A 19,606-nucleotide genomic window follows, 5' to 3' on the forward strand; every position below is an offset into this window, starting at 1 on the left:
CCTTGTCAAAGGATCCATCCCAGACTTTACTTACAGGGGCGGTGCTGAAGAAATTGGTAATAGACATAGTCTTCGCCAGATCATTGGTGTTGAAGGACTATCGTCATATGTAAGTAAGACTTTACAACCTTCAGCATGCTGCACCCCTACCTTGCTAGTAAGATCCTGGATGTTCGCAATCCTCTGTTGAGCAGAGACAGCCGCGTTGGCGGAACCAACGAGGGCCAAGGTGGACGTGATCACAGCAAAACGCATTTTGAGGTGTGAAGTTGGTTATATGTGAAAGAGAGGTTAGGGAATGTCCGGTTTGAGGTCGATGATAGTTGAGAATCGACAGGCGATCTTGGGGGTTTTATATCCCTTCCACCCTCTCCCTCTGGCTCGAGATTTCGTTCTGATCACAACATCACGTATCCTGTTCTGGGTACGATGGGTATCAGGTGGCTGGCTGATTTCCATTGATCCACAGGGCTAGCAGAGTTACATTCAAGCCTCGTGCACCTGTTTTCCAGTCAACCTAACCAAAATCGTTCTTCCATCCAGATCCGACAAACAGATCATCCGAGCAAGTTTCTTGAACAAGCATATTCCAAATACTCCACTCCCATAGTTCTCCATAGTTTGTAGAGGTGAGATACTGCCGGCGTCCCGAAGGATTCCTGGGCTCAGAAAGAGTGGACCTGACTGCTTGTACAGGCTGGATGAGGGATATGCAGTTATTCCCGACCAGACCCGGCGGATCTCGGGGTGGACGACTAATCATCTGGTTCAATCTTTCTCCTGGAGATCTCGGAGTATGGAAGGACTTGACTCAAATTGTTGAGAAGCGTAGGATTCCCTCCTATTCTGACCAGTATCGTCCCGCCGCTATGGTTATGCATTTGCTGGTACTGTCGCTTCTGTGGCCTGGTACAAAGGTCACCGTTCTTCATCAGATAGAAAAAAGCTTGGTACGCTTTCAGCACTATACGAGAACGAAAGAACGAAGGGTTTCCCTCTAGTGTCGTGTGGGTCCCATTCGAGAGCTAAAAGCTTGATCCTGATCCTGAATATTAGCTCCACCACAATCGACTCGCCGGGCGGATCAGCTCCCACAACTGCAGCGGTGACAACGTACCATTAGCATCCAATCCAGGGATATACTATGAGTCTAATGTGAGGTGCTATCAAGCCTCGTAGCCATGGCATTGAAATTTGGCAACCCGCAGGCACATTGACTCTCGAAGCAAAAACATGATACCCAGATTAACCGACAACACGGATCCACACGATCGGGGGCAATGGAGTTCGAGAGTTCGATTTGTCACTCTCTACAAATCTACGAGGTACCGGCACTGTGCTCAGCCCCTCAGACTACTGGACCCCGCAAATAGCGTGTGGGCAGCGTGACGCTAAGCAGAGTGCCGGCGATATGCCGATCGGAGGCGCAAAATTCAATCGGCGCGCCATCATGCTGGTACAGATTGCCATCCGATTATCGGTCCAGAAGCCACGATCGGGCGATTCGCGTCTCATGAACAGGATCGCCAACACGGCCCGCAGGGCCCTTGCCCCCTTCCGTCTAAGCTCACGCTATTTAGTTGCCGGACGGAGCGGGTTCCTGATTTCCCTCCCCCAGCGCATATTTCGGAATCTTCCGATGACAGTTTCGAGGAACACAAACGTTAGCACTTGCTTTTGCGAACTAGCAATGCAAAAAGAGAATATCTCCGTAACGCTCACATGCACTGGACACGTATCCGACCTGGGTCGTGGCTCGTCGATGCAATCTCGTGGCTTGAGGGATCTTCCCCATGCATGAACTAGTTGAGAACAGGTGTCCCGCAATCGCCACGCAGTGCAGCCCGACCCGCCTCAGGGCCTGAGATGGATCTGCAAATAAAGTTTTCATTCCCAGATCTAGCCTCCGGCCCAGCTCGGCTTTTGTTGTGATGCATCTTCTTGAAGGCAGTCACACCTCCGTTTCTTCTAATGACGACCAATACCTTCAAAGAGGAGCCTCCGATGGCCCAAAACAGATAAAAAAAGAAATAAAAAAAAAAAAACCTAGTGAGGTTGCAAGATTGTGTTGCGCACGGGCTGAGCGCCCACGGGAGTAGTTCGCAATACGCTACTGTCGATCTCACCTACTTGGAACTCCTTGCTGGTCCGAGGGCAAGCTACCGGATAAAGCTTCCGTATGGCTTGAACCTCTAGTATGCATGTCGACGCTCAAACGACACTTAATTGAGGGCGAATACCAAGACCCCCCCAGCTCGCGGACCATCAGTGATGCAGGCGAAAGGGCACCTGATAGTTCAGTTGTCATTATTTTTTCCCCACATTGCTGTGAATCCGTTGCCGTCGACGAGAGGGCGCTGTTCAGCGGGCTCTGTCCGCTGCGCTATCACCGCTTACCAAAGATCTCTCTGGTGGAACTTATGACCGCCGTGGTGCGCAAAGACGAGTACTCCGGGTGAACGCTAACCAGGTGATGGGCTCCGATAGTCCTGTGCCGCGGTAGAAGCGGGTCCCTGAGTGGATGGCGTTAAAGATATTGGCACTCACATTGTCTAGATCCTGTGATGCAGGCGGGCCAGCCAGTGCAGTAGAAAAATATACTGGCAAAGACGGAGCCTTCAGCAGACTTGGACAGAACATCTCGCTTCAAGTCCCCTTGGTTAAGCTCGTCCACAGAAAGAAAAGCAGCTTACGGTTTGAGTACTCGTTCGAAGGTGATATATCTCGCACGGAGATCAATAAGGGGCATCTCCGAGGGTGCACACTCTCACGGGCTTGGTGCCCGATTCTGGGATAGTCTGGAGCTCCGAAGGTGATTGCAAATATTGCTTAAGCCCGAAGGTAGAGGAGATAGCTCCAGTGATTCTTAGATTCGATTAACTTGATACCCTTGGAGTCGGCTTGTTGATGGAGGAGCACCACACACTAGTTATGCGGGCAAGTATGTACACAGACAGCCATGATGAAAGAACAAAGTTCATCGTGAAAGAACAAGAGGGATTAAGTCGAGGATTGCGCCACGCCGATTAAATGCTTGTATGGATGACGATCAACCCCCTCGGGAGGGGCAGCCTTGCGAGACCGTAAACTTCGAAGGGCCCCCCATGCTCGTATCTCGTCGCTTCGTGCAAAACAATTCGTTGGGACGCCGCCACCTAAACAAAGGAAACCTTCGTAACACAAATGAGAAAAGAAGATAAGAAAATGAAAAAAAAGAAAAGAGAAGAGAAGAGAAGAAAAGAAAAGGGGGGGAAACAAAAACAAAAACACACAACACAATGGCATAAGCACACCGGGGAATCTTCAAACTCCAGACCAGGCCCCAAAACTGAGTAAGGGAAAAGGGAAAGCAAACGAAAACTTAGATGACAACCACATCGCCTTCGGCATCCGCAGGATCAGAAGCCATCATATCGCCGTATTTACCGACTGGGATCATCATTGGATCGTCCTCGAGATCAATCGCACTGTCATCGTTGTTGGGGGCTTGAAACCCCGTATCCGCGATAGGAATGTCCTTTTGAGAGGAGTGGTTCTTATTTGAATGGATTTCGTCGTTTGCGCTGGGAACAGCACCTCGGTTGCTCGAAGACCCATTCTGGGGCTTGGTCTGGGAATCGGTGGATACATCGAAGGAAGCATGCTCAGCACCATCACGCTTTATCTGGAAACTGCCCATGGCCATAGGCGGGGGGACAAAACTCGCATGTTCCAACGAGGAAGGGGTGTGGGACATGAATCCACCGCGCTCTGCTTGCCAAAGCATCATCTCATGGAAAAAGACTTTGATCATCCACCACGAACTGAAACTAGCCGCACCCCCCAAAGTCAATCGGTGCAGGATATTTTCAAACAAGGCATCCACCTGCTTGATAATGCACTGGGAGCGGTGGTGGTTGAAGACAGGTGATAGGTTCAGTATGAAGGAGATCCACTTGTCGGGGAAGTTGTTGTAGTCGATGCCTTCCGCGTTCTCGACCGGGTGGGTGTGCGCTTTCGTATCCTCGGGGGTATCTGGTTTTGCGAAGAAGGGGTGGGAGTTGGTCACCGGGTCGTGGATTGGAGTCAGAAGAGCTCGCACATCATGCTTGAGGATCTGCTCCGTGGCTCGAGCCGCACAAGTCGGGATATTGGCCTTGGCAATCATCTCCGTCGGGTCCACCAGCTCCTGGAAGTCTTGCCACATCTGGCTGCGAGTGCTGATATCGCTCAGCCACGCAGCGGCAGCGTTGGCAGCCTGATTGACATCAAGCATGTGCTTGAGGAGCTTACAGAAGATGTGGGCGGGAACGAGACGCGCGATAGAGACATGGGCGGGCTGAGTCTTGAATGTCTCCGCGATATGTCCACACAGCTTTTGCGAAATGGAGCGGAAAGCATCCAAAACTTGCTGTGGTACGATTTGGGTAGTCAAGGGAGCCACAAAAGGAATCATCTTCTGGTACATCGTCCAGTCGCACTCTTGATCCATGGCGCGAGGCTAGGGTGAGTCAAGAGCTTCTGGACGGGGACAGTCAGAGTACCATGGAACGAGGACAGGTACTTCATTAGATTGCGCTCCTTGCAAAAACGGAAACTGTCAATGACAGAGATACAGTTCGAACGATACAAGGCAGCAAGGGCTTCTGCAACCTTAAGATCAGAGTTGGCTGGCAGATAGGGTCGAATGTCAGGGAGCACAAGCTCCGCGTTGCTGACCAATGACTGTTCATCAGTGGGGAACTGAAGCATTTGATGAATGATTTTAGCAGACTGCTGAGAAACATTCTCCACCGTAATAGGCGCATCAGGTCCATGGAGGACTGCCTGAGGGTCGGGATGGCAGCCACAGCTATCCATTGTTGGAGAGTTCGTCGGGAAACGAGGCGCAAAAGAGGCACTTGGAGAGGGGAAGACTGCGGTATCTGCGGCAGGTTGAGGGATGCTGATACTAGATGAGCATGTTGTCAGCTTCATTTCCTTCCGCATTTACCTTTTCGTTCAACCCACGTCACTTCGACATACCTTCGTGAACGCAACGCACTTGCAGGCCTCTCTGGCACCTGACTAGGAGCCACCTGAATAGTGGAAGGCGCAGGCTTGTGCTGCTTCTCTTCAATCACCGAAAGATCTACGTAATGATATTTCGACTCGCCACGCACCCCGAGGCGACGGGTTTGTACATTGGGGAAGATGATTCGAACGAGCTTTCCGAACGAAGCTGGGTTCAACACAGAAACGCGCTCGGTGCCACATTTTTCTGCGTAGCAGCAATAAACACGATCTCGGCGTACTGAGCTGTTACTTTTCCGGCAGTTCTCCCGCAACCTAGATTGTGCTGAAAGTTAGCTCAGTCTTCCTGGCAGTCCAGCGGATAGGGTGGGGGGGGGGCGGAGGGCCTCATCGTACCAAATCATCGCAAAGACCTGCTTCACTTTTTCGGCCTTTCCACCGGCGCCTTCATGCTTCATGACCTCAGCAGCCATCTGCTTCAACGAATAGCCTTCATACTGACGCAGCATCTTCCGCAGTTCATTGTCGTTCGCCAGAGTTGAGCTTGAACCCCGCTTTTTCTTGCCCCCGTGCTCGGAGGCATCCTCATCCAAAGTTTGATCAGCTTGATGATGCTCCATTCCACTATCGTACATTGGCTGGTATTGGGGTACGGGTACGGAGCTCATGCCATTGGAAGCCATTTCAGAAGGGAGGGAGTGGTGTGACAGCGAGTGGCCATGCATCGAATGGGTGCCAAAATCGTCCGGGCGCGACATCATAGATTGGGTATCCCGCATGCCCTGGTCCAATGGTGTGGCGTGGGCTTGGTGGGAGAACTGGTGCCCGTAACGCATGATCATATCTTCCGGGTTGCTGGCGAACAGATTCTGCCCGCCGGCGACTTGGGACGGCATGAATTGGGGAATGGGTCCAGGTGCTGGTCTTGGGTTTGCTGCGTCGTACTGGAGTGGATGCTGGCTGTTGAGCCCCGAGATCGAGCGCGAGGTCCACCGCGCGAGATCGTCTCCGATCGCGAACGCAAAGGATCAGCTGTGCCGGGGCGGCTATGAGGTCCCATGTGTTGAGTGGTTTGCGAGGCCACACTGCCTTGCGACGGCGCGCGTACTACAAACATTGGTCAATGAGGTCTTTCTGGAGGGGGCATCCAGATCGATGATCTGCTCACCTAGCTCAGAGGGCATCCTGGATCGGGTTGGGTGAATCATAAATTGTGGAGGAGACCCGTCACCAGGGAGATGGCCGGTCCTGCACCAGAATGGTTTGTTAGGTCTCGCACACGGTGACGATGACCATTCGCAGAAGTGCAAAGACCAAACTACCCTGGATGAACAACAACACGCTTGATGAGCCCTAAGGAACCAGAGAGCCCAGGTTCGCAGAATACTCACCGCGTGGTGGCCGAGCCGTGGGAGGATAAACAGAAACAGAGAACCCGTTCCTCAGACAACGTTGTTTGGGTCAGTCACGTGGTATCGGTAAGCATTCCAAAACAAAAACATTGCCATCGGCAGAGACTATGCAGGGGACACACTACATAAAATTATTCAATTCTACTTGTGTTCTGGGAAATAAATAGCATTGCTGGTAGCTCGACGAGCATTTGTCGTTTCTCCCATCTCTTCCCGGCAATTGCGCCAGGTGCCATTGCCTTGTTGTATTATTCCGCTAATCCACAATATGTCCTCTGATTGTTTCTCGAGGGACTGCTCGGTTTTGATTCCTGTTTTACAATACATACTGCCGAATACATGGAGAGGGTGTCCTGCTTAGATTGACTCGGTATAATGTTGTGTTATGGCGGGTCAGCTTCCCTGTTTTGCCTTGTACGTCATCCGCAGAATCAACAAACACACACTTCCAAAGACAAAGTACATTTCTCCGGTCACAAGAGATGGCAGTCTTCCAAAGGGGTTTCTATCTGATTCCGGTTGGGCTTTCGTCTATTGACTCGGAATCCGCATGTTGAAAATTCCAAAGTGCTCTCGTTCGCGGCTCGGATTACTCGTTGAGCTGGTTATATATATTATATATAGTATCCGGGCCAACTGCGTTTAGAACCCCCTTCAGTCGGGTTACTGAATTCTCAACAACGCCACACCGTCATGTCAATCATGGTCGGGCTGTAAGGAAAAATTGAAAGTCACATACTGCCAGTGATCGACGACCACCCAGAATTTGACCAACCATCATCATCGTTGTTAGAGCATCCTGCTCCTCACGTTAAGTATGATACTCATATTAGACAGGGCCACAGGTTGGACATCAGGAGTAGTTTGCCCGCCTCGGGTACTCTTAGAAGCCCATCAAATTCTTGACTACCATTTAACTACGAGATATACAGTAAGGAGCCCATCAGAAGAACTAAACCGCGGGACATGAGAGGCGTCTATCAGATGCCAGAACCGGCGAAGTGCATTAAACCGTTGAGCACGTCCGTAGACGTTAGACCGGTCATGGTCGGACAGCACCCTAGGCCTTACTGGAGACCAGGCATACTTCAGCACTCCTGGTGCAAGTTCGAGCAACTCTACAACGATCTAGAGAAGCACAGTGGGCGTTTTCTCCACTCCACTCCACCCTGCATGTCAGTTGTTCGCTCGTCGGCCTAGATAAGATCGATTTTCTCGTAGCCTTCTAAACGGGCGGAGGGTTCCACTTTCGGAACATGGAAAGGCGACCAGCGTCATCCCATTCGGCTTCCACGGGAGAAGGTGGAGTTCATGCGTCGCCACGCGGCTGGTAAGATTAGCAACCAACGCGGAACCAGAGTTGAAGTATGGCTAATGCAGGCGCCCAGCTGGCTGCCAATGGCCAATTCGCGATTCTTGCCAAGTCTTTCATTTAATATGAGCGCAGATCGGAGGCCGTAGGGCTGTGATGTCACAGAAAGGGAAATGTGTAGCTCATAAACACTTCCCCCCCCCTCTTTTCCCCACACGGAGATTTTTGCTGCTCCAACGTCGCCATGCATAAATTCAAGGAGAAGCTCGAGCACGAGATAGATCATCTGGAGGGTCATCTTAAAGGTACTTGCCTTGACACTGTTCTGGAAATTGCTTGTTAAAAACTGACCCTCCAATCCTAGAATCCAGCCTTCATGATACCAAGGCGCAGGCCGTCCACCTCAAACACAAAGTCGGCAAATTTTTCAACATCTTGAACCCCAACCACCGTCACGACGAGGAACATGAACAAGCGACAGACCGGAAACGATCGGCAATCTGCGACTCCCACCGCTTCCAGTCCTTTGCGCCAATCCGTGATAGCAACCGCGTCAAGTGGTATGTAGACGCGCTCGACTATCTCTGGGCTGTTTCTGAAGCCCTCGAATCGGCCCAAGAGACCATTTACTTGGCCGATTGGTGGATTTCCCCGGAACTCTTCCTTCGTCGCCCGCCGGCAAGCCACCGGGAATGGCGACTGGATCTGATCTTGAAACGTCGCGCCGAGGCCGGCGTGAAAATCTACGTCATCGTCTATAAAGAGGTTAACCAGGCGTTGACTTGTAACTCGGCACACACCAAGCATGCACTGCAGAACCTTTGCCCAGAAGGAACACCAGGTCATGGCAATATCCGCGTTCTACGACATCCGGATCACAATGTCTTTGAGAATGCCGCTGATATGACCTTGTATTGGGTGAGTCCAGCAGGCTAGCATGAACATTACCCACGTCAAATCTGGCTGAGAGCTAACCATGGAAAAAAAAACAAAGGCCCATCACGAGAAGTTCATCGTGATCGACTATGCTTTGGCCTTCATCGGTGGAATCGATCTCTGCTTCGGCCGCTGGGACGCCCACCAACACCCACTTGCCGACGTCCACCCCGCTGGTCTTCGCGACGACATCTTCCCCGGCCAAGAGTTCAATAACAACCGCATCATGGACTTCCAGAGTGTGGAAGACTGGCAAAGCAACGAACTCAGCAAGGCCGAGTATGGCCGCATGCCCTGGCACGACGTCGCGATGGGCCTAGTCGGAGACGCCGTCTACGATATCGCGGAGCACTTCATCCTGCGGTGGAACTTCATCAAGCGCGACAAGTACAAGCGTAGTGATAATGTGGACTGGTTGCTCATGGAGGGCCGGACGGGCGAGGACGAGGATCTGATTGCCGTTCAGCGACCGAAGTATCCTTGCGGGGACTATGTCCAGCACCCATTTTCGCCGCTCTCGTCCAAGCCGCGAGGCAACCAGGGCTCTGTGAGGGCTCAGATCGTGCGTAGTAGCGACGACTGGAGCAGTGGAATTCTCAACGAACATAGTATTCAAAATGCCTACTGTGAAACTATCCGAAATGCAGAGCATCTGGTCTACATTGAAAACCAGTTCTTCAGTAAGTCTTGCTCCGACATTGTTTTTGGGTTTCGTTCCCTCGGCTGATAGGCACAGTCACTGCTACCGGCCCCAACCAGCAGCCTGTCTACAATCAGATTGGCCGTGCCATCGTTGATGCTTGCGTTCGTGCGGGCAAGGAAGGCCGCAAATTCCGCGTCATTATTGTGATCCCTGCGATCCCGGGCTTTGCTGGGGATTTGCGTGATAATGCAGCTAGCGGGACGAGAGCTATCATGGATTACCAGTATAAGTCTATCTGCAGAGGCGAGGACTCTATTATGGGGCAGATCGAAGCAGCAGGCGTCAACCCCAAGGGTAGGTGCTTTTTTTTTTTCGTTTTTTAACGTCAAGGCATCCAAGACAACTAACAATCCATATGTTTAGATCACATCTTCGTTTTTGCTTTGCGGGCTTACGATCGCATCAATTACACCCCTGCTCTTGAGGAGCTTGAGAGAGACGCCGGCGTCAACTATCAGGACATCCAACGTGGTATTGCCGAGTCCATTATGGGCGAAAGTGTTCACCCATCTGTGGGCAAAGAGGGCGACAGGAACGAGAAGAGCTATGAAATCGATCCGTCACAGAAAGAGGAGAAGGTACACAAGCTCGAGAAATTCGAGGAACAAGTTGAACAGAAAAAGGCCCACGAAGGGGATGGAAGCAAAGACTCCGTCGCTCATACTACCATGCTGAACGGCGGTAAGATGTCTGATGAGACTTGGGAGGGCGACCCCGAAGCAGAGAAAGCCCACTTTGTCCAGGAAGAACTCTATGTCCACGGTAAGGTCTGCATTGTCGACGACCGCATTGTGATCTGCGGTAGCGCGAACATCAATGACCGTGTAAGTACAATGATTGGGCCTAACAACGATCACCTTTTTCCCCCTAACTGATTCTTTTGCCCCACTAGTCCCAACTCGGGTCTCACGACAGCGAACTTGCCATTGTCCTGGAAGACCAAGACTTCATCGACAGCACTATGGACGGAAAGCCATATCGCGCCGCTCGTCTGGCCGCTACCCTGCGTCGGCAGCTGTGGCGTGAGCACCTGGGTCTCCTGCCCGCTCAGGATTACGACGCTTCCAAGGAGCCCAATGCTCGGCCTCCCGATGTCTGCCTGAACCAGATCCTTGAAGGGGCAGAGGATGACTTCGTGGCGGACCCGCTCGGCGACGCCGTGTGGAACACCTGGACGCAGCAAGCGAGCGTCAACACCGAGATGTATCGGGTGCTGTTCCGCGCTGATCCGGACGACAACATCAAGACCTTCGAGGACTATGATCGGTTCTATCCGCGTGGGGCCTGCAAGCAGGGCCACCTGTTCGATCCTTATATGCCTGTGAAGGAAGTCCGCGAGAAGCTAGATCGGATCAAGGGTCATTTGGTCTGGCTGCCGTTGGAATTCCTGAAAGAGGCTGAGATGGCAGAGCCTGGGCTGGCTGTGAACCAGATCACGGTGGTACGTTTTTCATTTGCATTTTCATTATTGTTCCGTTCCGTTCCTTTTCTTCTGGCCCGAGTTATTTCATATTTGCTTTTGCAACATGTTGCCCGCCCTTCCATGTACCCGCTCGAAGAGACTTTCCTCTTCCGACCCTGCATATACGAGTCTCTCCACTCCAACGACACGCTTGCTGTCTCGAACGTCAAGCTAACGTCTCAATAGAGTATCTACACGTAGCGATCGCTCGACCATTGATTTCCATCATGATTCCCTTCCGATACGGTGCTTGAGAAGTTGATCGCCTACGGCGGCAGGTGGATATGGATTTTTGTAATTGCAGCATTTTCATTTCGATAATTGAAAACTCCTGATATCATATTGCGCACCCGGCGGCCGCCACGCCCGGTGTGGCGGTCTCCATGATCATGCAACGGAGATATTCGCACCCATGCCCGATCGATCCTCAGTCTGAGACGTCCGTCCCAGGATGATAGGCCCTCAATTAAACCTTAACCACGGTCTGACCTACGACACGCCAATCCTGCAGACGCATAGCTGGAAGACTTCGGCAGACCCAGCGAGTAGAAAAGCACATCCACTCCATCGGTGCCTTCGGCAGGCTCACCTCCTCGCACTAGCCCCGTACTTTTGTCCTAACCCCCAATTCCCACCGCAAGAACAATGGTCGTACCAGATGGTCCTTGCGTTATAGTCCGCGGTTTCAAGCGTAGAGTGGAGATAAGACCATAGAGTTAGCGCTCCCAAGCCCCTGGCAATGGAAATCCTTAAACGGGCATTTTTCTTTTATCTTTTTTTTTTTCGTTTTTCTATGTTTTTTCACCCATTTCACCGTGAACAGGATGCAGCATCCATCTGTCTGCACTTGCTTCCAGCTTTTTGCTCTGCACTGCGGATCTCAGCCTAAAATGGCTCGGACACGCTCACTACCTTGGAGCCATGTTTCCCCCCCGCGTCTTTCCATAGTATCCCGTGGCCATTTTATGGAGCTTTCCTCAGGCGCCCAGGATCGACAGGCTCGTTAATTCGCCGATCGTGCCGATACGAGGTATTGAACCGATTTCGCGCCGCACCTCGTGCAGCACTTGTATTGACCGGGAAGCCCTTTTCCTTATATGGTTATGGGGCGCGGGCTCTTTCCTATCTCCCCGTCTTCTATTCATTTCTGACCCCGACAGCCTGGTGATTCCGGAGAAGGGCGAATGATGATTCATTACTGAGCTGATTTTTAGGCCAAAGGAATGTCCCAAAAGGGGGATTTCTGTTTTAGTTGCCGATCCGGGACATCCACGATGCATTCCGCGACCCTCAAGGGCGGGAAAAAGCAAGCACGCCACCGTCAAGGTAAAAGCCGACACGAGAATGGAAAGGGGGGCCCCCCCATGATCCAAATAATCCAACGAAACGTGAGCCCCTTCTCCCAACCAAGCCTGCAGTGGGGAAAGGAAGATCCCTGCACCAAGGCAGGGACGGGCATGGAAGACTTAATTGGAGGGCAACACGAACCGGGCAGGGAACTTAAGGCGAGTCTGCCAATGATCACTCATTTAGAGGGCGTAAATTCGGGTTTAAGAGTTCGGTGTGGAGGGGGCGTCCTGCACGGCCGGTGAAGCAGGACTTAAGCATTGGGGGGGGGGGGGGGCATATCCGTTGGTCTTGGTGCAGATCATTTGCTTCTGATTACCAATGAGAAGCGGGCACAATACTATACAGGAGCTTTTTGATGCGGTGGCACAAGAGTTGGATATGGTTCTCACTTTGAGTTGATTCTCGAAGAAAAAAAATGTCCCCCCTAAATAAGTACGGTCTGTTGATCTAGCTCGAAGCAATGGAAACAGAACACAAATCAAGAAAATGAATAGTAAAAGGAAGAAAACGCCATTCTCATGCATGACTTTTGGAAACGACTTTTTGGAACCCCGGTTCAAATGCATATGGCTCGCCGAACGCAGTCAATGAAGACAAAACAATCGTAAAGCAGCACCAGCTAAAGAAATGCAACCCTGCCAGTGCTCCCCAGACTCCCTGAGCAGAGCCAGGAGACCCAGAGACCGGGAGACCTGAAGAGAGAGGCCGGGAAGGAAAGGGATACCAAGGTCGGGCAAGATTGGGATACCCCGGTAATGGTGAATGCAAGAGCCTCGAAGTCAATGCATCGACTGCGGCAGAAGATGGGTCAGCCATCCAGGTTTGCAGCCAGAGAGACCAATAGGAGCCCGAAGCGAGCGAAGACGACTCGGAACATACAGGTTACGCCTTGGCGTTGTGGCAGCTATTGCAGCGACAGTGACCACAAATCTTGCAGCGCCAGATGGCCACAAAGGGGCCCGAGTTGCAGTCGGAACAGCGCCAGGTCAGAATGTTGCCATTGGTAGCTTGCACAATGGCGAATACGTGGCCGGAGCATTGGTTGGCCATCTTTCTTTTTCTTTTTCTTTTTCTTTCTTTTCTTTTTTTGACCCGGAAGCGTAGGGGGGCCAAAGGGGAATTTTTCGAGTGGTGCTATAATAGTTTCGTGATAAGTTCGGGTATGGGAAGCTTAAAGGGACCCGGGAGGGCGTTTACCTATGGAACTAGGGATCGGACAAGGGCCCGAGGGACTGGAAGCCGTCGATCACCGGAGAATGAGTCCCCAAGGCTTGGATTGGGGGGTATGGAAAACGACCAAAGGCACGAGACGCGAAGGGGCCAAAGAGAAAAATCACGAATAGGCCAACAGGATCGTCAATGGTAGGAGAGCAGAGTATGACGACCGGGAGAGAGTGGCACGGATGAAGCCCATTATATAGTTCGCACGGTCTGGAGCTCTTATTTGCTTCTTAGGGGGGGCAACGCCAGGGAGCCACCACGAACCCCGGTCAAACTAGTCACGGTGCAAAGCTGTAAGAGGGCTGCAGTATGCCGTCGACTGCACGTAACCGAATGATTGTTGAGTCGCCAGGGTTTACGAAGATGGAAGAATGAGAAAAGGAAGGACAAGGGTCACGGTTCAGGTGTGGAGCACCAAACTAGACTGACATCTTGCCGGCGCGCCAGTGCCAAATGAGCGGAGGTCGTGGGTCGGTAGATCCCAAGATTAACTCGTCAAAATTGGTTTCCAGGAAATCGCGATCTGCTGCATCGGGGACTTTCAATTGGTAGGGAGCGATCTGGACCAGGGCCTGAAGGGGGGTCCGCCTGGATTTTGAAAGTCTAAGGGATCTTTATATTGTCATTAATGTGCAGGGTCCAGTACATATGTATCCCGGACGTATAGTCCGCTATACTATTTGGTACGGGCTGGATATACGAGAGCTAGGATTCCTATAGGTTTTACGTATCCCCATTGCCCTTCTCTGGAGGCCAAAAGAGCCGATGAGGCGAGGAAGAAAAACGAGACCGATTCCCAGCAAATATTCTCCCCCAAAAATAGATAAATAAAATGAAAAAAAAAAAGAAAGAAAGAAATGAAAATTGAAAGTCAAATAAAATGAATATATCTATCAACCCAATGAAATGGAAAATCTCTGAAATCTCGCCCCGCAAAGAACCATTCCAAACGCTGCCGTAGGCTTTCACCCCCGCCCTGGGCTTTTCCCCCTTCATTGACACCCGAAACCCTAATTGTCAATCTACGCAGCCAATGTAGTAAAGGATCGCCCCAAATGCTGGTAACCTCCTATGGGAATGGCCCCCCCCCCTCTGACCATGACAAATTTGAGTGCCGAGAACCTGATAGAAAGACTAGCTACTCCGTATATCTGGACCAAATGCCATTAGTGCCGATCGCGGTCGATCTCGCTACCTTGTGTACATCTGCAGCGGTACATTTGTCTTCATCCCCGGTGTTTGGATCCACCCCGGGGCTATTGTCTTGGTTTCAGGCACAACAATAGACTTACCATCCGTTGCCCATGGGCTTTTTCTCTCTCTCTCTCTCTCGCGACCATTTTCTCAACTACAAGCCTCTGTCGCCCCTGGGAGAGAGAGCGAGACTCGATAGATCAGCTTCCAAGATTTCCGCGAGACGCTTGGGCCAGGACAATGGTGCCCCACATGGCCAAAGGCTCTCCAGGGACCTTTGGGTTTCTGGAAAGCAGGGAGAAACCCTATAGGTCCAGGAGATCAGCCTCTAGTGTCTGGACTATGACGAGGCCCCCGTCCCCTTTGAGCGTAGGATCATCCACCGGGCGTGAATATCCGGTACTAGTTTGCTTTCGCAGCAGCCAATGGTCCCTCCTCTTATCCGCTTGGGAAGTGACTACTCGTCCAAAAAAAAATCCTACAGGAAATTACCTTCTAAGGTGACAGTCTCGATTTTTGGATTTTTTTTTTTTTTTTTGGTCGTTCATATTTGGCGTGAGGCGAGGCAGGCCCGCAAATGACGGGGAATTCGGAAATCCTCTCCGTCAAACTTTCCAGAACACGAGCTGAAACTGACCTAATCCCTTTGTGTCCTGGGATTTCGGTATGCTTGAGTCACTGTTTCCCGATATCCGGTTTTTTCTGCACCAGGTCCATGAAGTCAATGGTCACGAGACACCGATGCAGAGGAACTGGCGTGATAGGGCAAACCTGTCGTCATAGCATGTCAATTGGAACCGGGAAATGCCCATTTCCAGTTGGAATCGCTGACGCACGAGTTGTGCTGTACATGAAGCCATTGTACATACAGAGTACTAAGCCTCGCATTGGAGCAATAAAGTAGGTCATACATTCCCCAAGGGCCCCCGCCATGAACGCGGCAAAACTTCCCTCGGGAGGGGACGTGGTGGACCCCGGCCCCAAGTTGACGTCGCACGGCATCCCAAAGTCCTAGGGCTCTTCGATTCTGCGCGAAAGACCGATCTCTAGGAAACACCTGGCAGGAGAGAAAACTATGCCCGTCCGGTTCACAACCCATCCGATGAACCCACGGAAGACGCTGGTGGCGCCGACCCGAGCCCCTGACTCGCGGAACGTCAGGTTCGCAGGTCGAATCAGGGGGAGCTAGCTCATGATCAGGTGTCGCTTGGGACAGAATCTCCACTTTTGCCGGCCCATGTCGCTTCGTGATTGTCTTCTCCACCGGGGCAGATGTGTCGCTTGGAGGTGAAGAACACGAACTACATGCCGCCCGGTCTAGACTCGACTGGCCGGTTGGGCCAAGCTGAAATGGAAGAGATCGGTGTACCTGGGAGCTCTGTGTGATATATGAGATTCCTATAATAGCTGATCGTATACTGACAGATCTGAGGTCCCAGCCAGGTACCGAACAATAGTACATGAAGACCCTTAAGATCTGCAATATACAGAAGTACGCGGTACGGCCCATTTTGCCTCCCTTTTGTTTTTTCCTTTTCTTTCTTTCTTTCTTTCTTTTTTCTTTTTTTGCTTTTTTCCCATTTTGCAAGACCGGGTTGCTGGGGCGGAGAGCCGCATTGGCCGTTGGAGCTTGAGTATGATATCAACAGACTTGGAGAATCCCATTGACGATTTCCTACGAATGGAGGAAAGAAAAAGTCAATATGGTTGCTACGAGATATTCGAGAGGTTCTCTTGCCCCGGTCCCACTGCCGAGAACGGCTCGACGTTGCCATCGAAGAAACCGGCGCCTTCATTCCTCGAGGGACTCTGGGATTTCCGCTACCCTTGTTCCTTCTCCTAATGGGAGGCAAAAAAAAAAGAAATGGAAATCCCAGTGCCCACAGTTTGATCTGCCAACGCTCCGTTAAGGACATATCGTGGATCACGAGATGCCCCTGCAGTACCCAGAGTGGACTGCATCGCTGGGTGTAAAGTAAATCCAAAAGAAAAAAAAACAAAAAAACAAAAAAAACAAAAACAAAAAGCAAACAAGGTCTACGTCTTGACCGACTAATCCGACAAAGAAGCGGTCAGCGTTCAGGAAATTGGTCATTTTCTCATTGGTAGAGTGAATAAAGGTATCAATGCCACTTTGCTTGGTGGCTACAGCATCTTGTGCGAATCAGTATTCAACGCCGCTCCAAACGCGTCGAGGGGTTGGATTAATGGTCTCATCATCGCCCATGGGGCACGTCATCATTCATTAAAAGTGGAAGAGGTACGATACGCTAGATGCGAATTAGCACGGTCCCAGCAGACAAGGATCGGGGGTGACAAACCTTTCTCCATAGTGGTGTCGTCGAATACTCTCTGCCAAGAGAGGAGACATCAATGACGATCAATTTCTTTGAACGCCTGATCGTGGCGGCCGAGATCGGGAAAGTATTCGTCACGACGATGTGGTCAATGGACGGACAGGCCTCCATCTGGGCGAGGGAATCATCCCCAAAGAGAGCATGAGTTGCAATACAATAGACTTTGGAGGCGCCTCCTCGCTTCACAACCGTCTCTGCAGCCGCGATCCAGGAGCCGCTCTTGTCAATCATGTCGTCCACGATGAACACAGACCGGTCCCGGACCTCCCCAACCAGAGTGATGGTTCTTTCATGGTCAATGCCGCCAGCAACACTGCCTTCATCGTCGGACTCGACAGCGTCCATGGATCCACCGAGAGCGTGATCTGGACCTAATGATGAAGCAGTAGAGATGATGGAGTTGACCATAGCATCAGGGATCGCATCCGACGTGTCACCCGGAGGACTGCTACCAGCGCCCGGGGTTGTATCACCGGAGACAGACTCCGGTTTGGGGAGATAATCATCGTCGACGAGGTGACCCTGTACCAGCCGGCCAGTCACCACATCTCGAACCCTCACGTCTGTGTATTCGTGAGCAGCTTCCAGTTCTGATGGGCGACGGGCGGCAGGGGGAGTCTCGGGGCGCAAAAGTGGAATAGGAGGATCAACGGCGAAGTCAACCTCTTGGGGAATAGATGGGGTGGTAGCGCCGCTCTTCAGGTGCAGTTCGAAGGGTTGCTGGTCTTTAGGGACTCGAGAACCGTCATCCTTAGCATCGAAAAAGACAGTGCTGTCAGCCATGGTATCTGAAGCCTTCGGCCGTCGCCGATCAGTGGTCACGATGCCAAAGTTCAGCTTTAAGGTGTCAGCAAGCGATGTTACACGCTTGGTACCGCCGGCATTCTTGCTGACGACGACCGCATCCTTCCAACTGGCGACGTTGCTCGTGATCCAGCGGGCAATGTACGGCTCAGCGAAGAGATTGTCGACGGGTTTACCGAAGAAGCCTTGCATCTGGGACGCCTATAGAGCCATATCAATACCAGACCCCCTCGAGCGTTTGCGACAGCGAAGGCTTACATGTAAGTCCATAGTGATGACATGATCGACGCCAGCGATGGAAAGTAGGTTCGCGAGCATGCGAGCGGTGATGGCACCGCGATGACTCTTCTTCTTGGATTGGCGCGAGTAGGGGAAGTACCTCGTCAGCGTCAGCATCCATTGTTCGGGGGTCAAACAAGACGGGCAGCATACGGCATGACCGCTTGAGGGTCGTCAGCAAAACTTTCTCAGCTTTCCATTTGATGTAGGAGCACGACGTACCAGTAATTGACTTGGCCGAGCCACCTTTGCAGGCCGAAATCATGATTAGTAGCTCCATCACGCTATCATTGATCTTGCGACTGCCACTCTGAACGATGTAGACATCCTGGTTTCTAACCGAGGTGCCGATGTTCACGCTGGTTTCGCCATTGGCAAATTTTCCCAGGTCCGCTTTTGCCGGGGAAGTCCCCAGCTTCTCACAGATGGACTCTGCGAGACCAGGGTGTGAATTACCCGAAAATATCTGCACACCCCGCATGGCGATTGGGTTGAGGAGAAAGAAGAACAGAGAGCGGAAGGAAGTACCGCAAAAGAAAAAAAAGCATAACTGCGGAGAAGGTCTGCCTGGCCCGCCGTAGACCCCACCATCCAATGTAACTCGCTCCGAAGATAAGGAACTCGGCAGATTGAGAACTTTCACAATTCGCAAAATGACGAAATTCCCCGAGATACAAGGTGGCGGATCGCTGATTCTGGCCTGGCAGGTCAAGGGCAAAACAGTGCTGGTTGTCGGGGGCGGAGAGGTGAGTATTCTTTCTACCTGTTCCATGGCAAATATATACATAGATATGGTAAACTGATCAGAGCTCTCTATCAGGTGGCCGCAGGGCGTATTGTGCATGCGCTAAATGCTGATGCTAATGTCACTGTCGTATGCCCTGCATCAGGTCTCAACGAAGAGGTTGCCTACCGCGTCGCCGAGAAACAAGTAACCCATGTCGATCGAAACTTCGAGCCGGCTGACCTCGACCATGCCGACATGGTCCTGTGCGCCATCGATGACCCGGAAGCTTCTACGCAGGTCTGGAAGCTTTGCAAAGAGAAGCGAATCCCCGCCAATATTGCAGACGTTCCACCTGAGTGTGACTTTTACTTTGGAAGCATGCACCGTGATGGTCCGCTGCAGGTGATGGTCAGCACTAATGGCAATGGGCCGAAACTGGCCAGCTTGGTTCGCAAGAAGATCGCGGAGACTCTACCGGACAATATGGGTGCAGCTATTGAAAACGTGGGCAAATTGCGGAAGAAGCTGCGCGAAGTCGCACCCAACCCCGATGAAGGCCCAAAGAGGATGAAATGGTATGTTCCGTTGACGCACGTGCTTATCCTGGAGATGGACTGACGAGGAGCAGGATGTCGGCTGTTTGCGAATCATGGCCCCTTGAAAATTTGGTAGAAATGTCTGAGAAAGATATGGATGGGCTGCTCTCGAATTACGAGTCAGGCGCGGTCCCGTCTCTAGAGGAGGTCCGTAAATGAGTATATCAGAAAGAATAAGCGCAGATAGAATTTTGTCTTGTACAGTACAGCTATGCATCTCTAATGAATCAACAACAAAAATGCCCATGGGCAATGACGAAA

The 19,606-nt window shown here is 51.6% G+C and overlaps 5 protein-coding genes across 5 annotated transcripts; 3 read left to right on the forward strand and 2 right to left on the reverse strand.

Moving 5' to 3' along the window:
• Positions 1–2,201: 2,201 nt before the first annotated feature.
• Positions 2,202–2,459, forward strand: N7468_005060 (uncharacterized protein; the record flags this gene model as incomplete). The annotated part of the gene is made up of 1 exon (XM_058474357.1): positions 2,202–2,459. One exon carries the CDS (start codon positions 2,202–2,204, stop codon positions 2,457–2,459), a length of 258 nt encoding a protein of 85 aa, XP_058330097.1.
• A 902-nt stretch (positions 2,460–3,361) lies between these two features.
• N7468_005061 (RFX family transcription factor) lies at positions 3,362–6,176 on the reverse strand (the record flags this gene model as incomplete). The annotated part of the gene is given in 6 exon segments (XM_058474358.1): positions 3,362–4,480; positions 4,507–4,959; positions 4,986–5,307; positions 5,389–5,926; positions 5,938–6,099; positions 6,161–6,176. The coding sequence occupies 6 exon segments, from the start codon at positions 6,174–6,176 to the stop codon at positions 3,362–3,364; spliced, it is 2,610 nt and encodes an 869-aa protein (XP_058330098.1).
• Positions 6,177–7,960: 1,784 nt separating this feature from the next.
• On the forward strand, positions 7,961–11,018 carry pldA (uncharacterized protein; the record flags this gene model as incomplete). The annotated part of the gene is made up of 7 exons (XM_058474359.1): positions 7,961–8,021; positions 8,081–8,634; positions 8,711–9,332; positions 9,389–9,649; positions 9,719–10,179; positions 10,248–10,796; positions 11,004–11,018. 7 exons carry the CDS (start codon positions 7,961–7,963, stop codon positions 11,016–11,018), a joined length of 2,523 nt encoding a protein of 840 aa, XP_058330099.1.
• Positions 11,019–16,798: 5,780 nt separating this feature from the next.
• Positions 16,799–18,503, reverse strand: N7468_005063 (ribose phosphate diphosphokinase subunit PRS1; the record flags this gene model as incomplete). Its single annotated transcript, XM_058474360.1, has 5 exons — positions 16,799–16,852; positions 16,904–17,944; positions 18,002–18,122; positions 18,176–18,185; positions 18,245–18,503. The coding sequence occupies 5 exons, from the start codon at positions 18,501–18,503 to the stop codon at positions 16,799–16,801; spliced, it is 1,485 nt and encodes a 494-aa protein (XP_058330100.1).
• A 133-nt stretch (positions 18,504–18,636) lies between these two features.
• N7468_005064 (bifunctional precorrin-2 dehydrogenase/sirohydrochlorin ferrochelatase MET8) lies at positions 18,637–19,504 on the forward strand (the record flags this gene model as incomplete). Its single annotated transcript, XM_058474361.1, has 3 exons — positions 18,637–18,768; positions 18,843–19,324; positions 19,378–19,504. Coding segments are annotated over 3 exons (741 nt in total), but the record flags the coding sequence as incomplete, so codon positions are not given.
• Positions 19,505–19,606: the final 102 nt, after the last annotated feature.

This window comes from Penicillium chermesinum, assembly GCF_028974085.1.
Source record: "Penicillium chermesinum strain IBT 19713 chromosome Unknown utg000004l:1.0-3345178.0:1.0-3348027.0, whole genome shotgun sequence".
Classification (NCBI taxonomy): domain Eukaryota; kingdom Fungi; phylum Ascomycota; class Eurotiomycetes; order Eurotiales; family Aspergillaceae; genus Penicillium; species Penicillium chermesinum.